Below are 5,715 nucleotides of genomic sequence, written 5' to 3'. Positions count from 1 at the left end.
AACACACAAACATATACACACACATACATATATACGATGGGTTTCTTTCAGTTTCCGTCTACCAAATCCATTCACAAGGCTTTGGTTGGCCCGAGGCTATAGTAGAAGACACTTGCCCAAAGTGCCATGCAGTGGGACTGAACCCGGAACCATGTAGTTGGTTGTCATTGTTCTCGACAATATCAAGGCTATCTTGTGCAACTGAAACCTGCGTGTCTTCTTGGCCACCTGAAAGCAGTTTCGGCACAAACTTAGTAGACACATTCCTTCCAAGCACTGCTGTAAACAGCAGAAGTGAGCTAGAACGTTAAAACTTAGTATGCATGCACAGCAGAGCTCAAGGTCAATCTTTGCCAAGTGGCTTCACTCTGTGTGCTTTAGCATCGTTTCTATGGCAACAGTCCGGATACATAGTCCACCGTGACCACAGTCCAATGACTTAATTAAATGTATATTTATTGGTTTGTTAAAATAGGTTGGTTGATATTTAAGTTGAGGTAGTTAAAAAAATTTGTTTTTTAAAGTAATGGGTGTAGAAATAATTTTGTTGTACCGAGAAGGAAGAAATTTTATTGATTTTAAGTAAAGTTTAAATTTTGTACCTTTTGCATAATGGTTTGATAATATTGTTGTATATTAGTTTCTTGAAATATGAAGATAACGGACTGAACTGAACCAGGACTAATCTGCACATCCTCTGATAACTCAAGGATGTTGATTCAACGATTTCCCCTCACAGCTGCAATGTTTTTCTCAGTTCTGCTGGTTGTAGGTCTCCCAGAACGTTCATCAGTATTGACATTTTTTTCAGCCATCTTGGAAATGTCTGAACCATTCGTACACTTGTGTGCAGCTCATACACTCCTCTCCATACACTTTCTGCAACTTTGCATAGGCCTCTGAGCAGGTATTGCCACGACAACTTTCTCAGTCATGGTCAATGGGACGATCACATGCTACACACCTTCCTTCCAAGCACTGCTATAAACAGCGGAAGTGTAATCGACTTACTCCATCCTTCGAAATTGCTGGCCTTGTGCCAAAATTTGAAATCAATATTCAGCAGAGCAAAGCCTGTCAAGGAAAAGTAACGGTGACACTTTGGCATGTGATCTACAAGGGAAATTACTTTTCAATTCCTAAAAACCTGTAAGATGTTGGTTAAAGATTTTTCCAATGTGATCAGTGACAAGACAAAGGCAGTTGCATTTTCTACAAGAAACCAGCACTAAATTCACATCATTTCTTAAGAAAGAGAAAGGTGCCACTTTGCTATTTGATCTCCAATTTAAAGAGAGATTACTTTTTAGTTTTAGTTCGTGCTAGTACTACTTTCCATGAGATCTACATGAGCAAATTTACTATGCTCCGTGATCTACGCATTTATTTTAATTATTATATGGTTTTCTCATTATTAAAACAGTAAGAATTTTTTTTAAAAATGCATTTACAATGCTAAGTAATTACAAAATAATTTTTAGAATAATCTGAATTAATCTCTCTTGTAGATCCCATGCCAGTGTAGCCCCAAAGTAACTGTGTTGCAATATATTTATATACATATTTTCTTTTCTCTTTTCCTATTTTTCAGAAGTTGCAGCAGAGAAATCATGAAACCATAACAACATAGTAGCCATGTACTATGTACACATTGGCACCTTTTACTTCCTTGAACTCTATAATTAAGTAAAATCTATTTGTAAATGCCTTCAGTGTCGAGTCTTCTTTTTCAGTTTTTTTTACCTTTTATAGTTGTCTCCTCTCGCTACCTTGTCTCTGACTACCTCATTGGGTGCAGTTCCTCTGAACAGACCTGTTGGCTAGCTGGGTGCTTCAGAATATTTCTGGGTGGGCACTAGTTTGTAATAATGCTAAAGTGGAATTTCGAAATAAGTGTATCACTGTAAATCTGAGGGGGCAGTGCTGTCCAGTACCCCCACTTGGTGAGGGGCATGCCTGTGAACAAACTAACTAACTGCTTGTCTCCATTCTAGCTCACTTGATGCACAGTTTCTACTCAATTTCTCTTAAAAATACAACGTCAGCACAACGCTTAGCCAAGGAGGTCATACACAATTAAAATCAAAAATACTTGGCTGAAAGCAAATTTCTTAACCACACATCTTGGCCTTGGCCACAAGGCTGGATGATGTTCTCGAAGGCACCCATTAGGTATTTTACCGAATAAAGTCTACTGGAGTGATGGTTTGGGTGGCAGTGTCATCCAATGGGGGAAAATCTCTGGTGTTCTTTAAAAAAGAGACAAAGGTCACTTCAGCAATTTACATGAAAATGTTGGAGGATAATGTTTGACCATGGGTGACCGAAACATCTGGAGATAATTACATGTCCACACAAGACAGTGTGCCTTCTCATACATCCAGTGTGACACGGCAGTGGTGCAGGAACCATTTCAGCGGGTTTGAGACGTGTCTTATATGCTAAACTTCAAATGCATTTAACAGCTTTGTGTGTTATAGAAAGCTGGCAGAAACGTTAGCACGCCTGGCGAAATGCTTAGCGGTATTTCGTCTGCTGTTACGTTCTAAGTTCAAATTCCGCTGAGGTCGACTTTGCCTTTCATCCTTTCGGGGTCGATTAAATAAGTACCAGTTACACACTGGGGTCGACATAATTGACTTAATCCGTTTGTCCCCTCTGTGTTTAGCCCCTTGTGGGCAGTAAAGAAATAAATAAGAAAGACTCTTCCACAATATAAGTGCTTCAGTATGAACACAGTCTTAGATTAAGTTACTCACTCGACAAATTAAAACTCAGGAAGAAAATCAATTTTTTGAAAAATTATTTTTTCTTCTTCTTTCTTCAGGAGTCAAAATTTCCCCTCCTACCATCACCACTGTCCATCCTTCCACCCCTTTAACAGACAATTACAAAATAGTGAAAGAAATACATTTTGTGAGATGACGAAATGAATGTCTTTTTTTTTTTTTTTTTTTTTTCTTTTTTTATCTAATAACTTAAGGTGTGTGTGTTACTGGTCAGATTAAATATACCCGGAGTTGGAAACTTTCACGTCATGATTGGTTCAATTACGGTTCAATACAGTTTGGTAGAGAATGTTGCTTCTCCAGAGAATTACTGTATAGCACAGACGGAACTGGACTTGTCATTCACTGGTTGACCAAACTGGTTTTCAGCTCGACGACGGTTTGCTGTAAAGACACACAAAAATTTGAAACTGTTAGAACATTTTTAGTTATGGACGTCATCTGCATGAGGGAACAACAGTTGAGTTTTGGTGATCTTTCAGAGAAAGTACATCAAAACCGAAAGTATTTGTTTGGTGATTCCTGTAAAATGCGTTTTATTTCTTCGATTTTTTCCCAGCTGCCTGGCTTATGTGTTTATGCATGTGTATGTATGCACAGCTGTAGCAGTACCAAGTATCGTGGAAAATACTCGACACTCAAGCATCAATCTCTAAACCCTATGCATGTATGTGTGTGTGTATATGCACAGCTGTAGTAGTGTTGAGTATCGCAGAAAATACTCGACACTCAAGCATCTGAGAGCCAGTTCTGGTATTAATATTATTACAGCAGTTTAAATGACTGCATAGAAGAGCCATGGGCAAACTATGTCCTGTGGCACTTTCTGAATGGCACACCTAATGAAAAATTATCTTGAATTTCTTTAGTAGTGTGGCATGCCTGGTCAGGATTCATGCCTCATGTGGTCTTTATCTTGGAACCACACCTTTGTACATAGATAACAGCTTTAGTTTAAACACTTACCTTCAATATAAACTTCTCGGTTGAATTTTCCAGCAGCCAATGCCATCCTAGAAAAATTTGGAAAAAGAAACAAAATTTAATGTCTTCAACATAGGTGCAAGGTGTGGCTGTATGGTAAGAAGCCTGCTTCCCAACCACATAGTTCTGGGTTCAGTCCCACTGCTTGCCCCCTTGGGCAAGTGTCTTCTACTATAGCCTCGAACCAGTCAAAACCTTGCGGGGTGGATTTGGTAGATGGAAACTGAAAGAAACCTATTATGTGTATACATATATATACAGTAGAACCTCACAGTACGAGTGCTCCATTGTACGCGCACACAAATTCAGTTAATAAAACCAGTTTACATATTTCTTTTACATTCTCTTTTTTATAATTGGCATTTGACTTGTAACTATACCTTTTCTGTTTTAAAACCCATAAAAAATTATTTTTGAGTGGTTTTTGGGGAGGGCTGGAACAGATTAATTGTATTTTAGTTAATTTCAATGGGGAAAGATTAATTTGTAAAATGAGTAAATCGTAAGACGACCTCAGTCATCGAATGAATTAAACTCGTACTGTGAGGTTTCACTGTGTATATATACATATATATATATATATATATATATGTGTGTGTATGTCCCCCGCTACTGCTTGACGACTGGTTTTAGTGTTTACTAAGTACTAAGCTTAAAAAAATAAGTCCTGGCGTTTTGTTCAATTAAAACTCTTCTAGGTGGTGCCCCAGCACGGCAAGTAAAAGATTAATGCTAGAAGATCTCATGTTTTGTATTATTATTATTTAACTCACAAGATGATCATGATCCAACTAGCCTATAATTAAATGCATTCTAGTCATGCACCTCAGCATCCTGTCTTATTTTCATGGGTGTATAGTATCAGAATACATTATCCAATGTGTCATGGTGTAATTTAAAGGTGACAATCTTTCTCCATTTCCTCGCCAAAATATAATCTAAAATCTTAGTGGCTGTGTGGTAAGTAGTTTGCTTACCAATCCCACTGCGTGGCACCTTGGACAATTGTATTCTACTATAGCCTCAGGCTGACCAAAGCCTTGTGAGTGGATTTGGTAGACGGAAACTGAAAGAAGCCCATCGTGTGTATATATATGTATTGGTGTGTTTGTCCCCCCCCCCACCATTGCTTGACAACCGATGCTGGTGTGTTTACGTCCCCATAACTTAGCGGTTCAGCAAAAAGAGACCGAAAGAATAAGTCCTTGGGGGTCGATTCTCTCGACTAAAGGCGGTGCTCCAGCATGGCTGCAGTCAAATGACTGAGAAAGAGAATAGAATACTCACGTGTCCCTTCCGGGTCTCAGCGAAACTTCAAACACTCCGTAAACAGGTTTGTGGTCTGATAAATTGATGTTCATGACACTGTTATAATCAGTACAAATGATGATGTTTTTACGTCGTGAACGAAACAATATTCTGTCCTGTAAAAGAAAAAGACAGTAGCATCACTTTACAACTGATAAGATATAAGACCAATCTTTATTCTTTAATATAAACTAAGTTATAAGATAGAGGCCTATTCAAAGTACAACGTATGCAAATGCTTTATGAGATATGTATACCACAATCACTTAATTATATAAAGAGGAGTTAGGAACGGCATCCAGCTGTAGAAACTCTGCCAAATCAGATTGCAGCCTGGTGTAGCCATCTGGTTTCACCAGTCCTTAGTCAAATCATCCAACCCATGCTAGCATGGAAAGCGGATGTTAAACGAGGATGAGGAGTCAGAGTGAAAGTTTTTTGTTTCGAAGTCACGTACATGCAAACACAGACATAGTGGCTGTGAGGTGAGAAGCTTGCTTCCAAACCACAAGGTTCCGGGTTCATTTCCACTACGTGGCACCTTGTGCCTTCTACTACAGCCTCGGGCTGACAAAAGCCTTGCGAGTGAATTTGGCAGATGAAGACTGACAGAAGCCCATCGTGTGTATTTATA

The 5,715-nt window shown here is 38.7% G+C and overlaps 2 protein-coding genes across 2 annotated transcripts in view; one reads left to right on the top strand and one right to left on the bottom strand.

Moving 5' to 3' along the window:
* LOC106879696 (protein unc-13 homolog B) overlaps positions 1 to 1,614 on the top strand; it is a 221,764-nt gene extending 220,150 nt beyond the window's left edge. The window contains exon 39 of the mRNA XM_052975641.1: positions 1,592 to 1,614. Within this exon, the coding sequence (XP_052831601.1) occupies positions 1,592 to 1,614 (23 nt within the window). The remainder of the gene's footprint in view (positions 1 to 1,591) is intronic.
* Positions 1,615 to 2,788: 1,174 nt separating this feature from the next.
* LOC106880773 (phosphatidylinositol polyphosphate 5-phosphatase type IV) overlaps positions 2,789 to 5,715 on the bottom strand; it is a 32,572-nt gene continuing 29,645 nt past the window's right edge. Inside the window, exons 10-12 of the mRNA XM_052975740.1 lie at positions 5,061 to 5,197; positions 3,756 to 3,802; positions 2,789 to 3,173 (exon numbers count right to left, since the gene is read on the bottom strand). Of these exons, the coding sequence (XP_052831700.1) occupies positions 3,097 to 3,173; positions 3,756 to 3,802; positions 5,061 to 5,197 (261 nt within the window). The 3' untranslated portion in view covers positions 2,789 to 3,096. The remainder of the gene's footprint in view (positions 3,174 to 3,755; positions 3,803 to 5,060; positions 5,198 to 5,715) is intronic.

Source organism: Octopus bimaculoides, chromosome 22 (genome assembly GCF_001194135.2).
Source record: "Octopus bimaculoides isolate UCB-OBI-ISO-001 chromosome 22, ASM119413v2, whole genome shotgun sequence".
NCBI lineage: Eukaryota > Metazoa > Mollusca > Cephalopoda > Octopoda > Octopodidae > Octopus > Octopus bimaculoides.
This window is presented reverse-complemented; position numbering and strand designations above follow the sequence as displayed.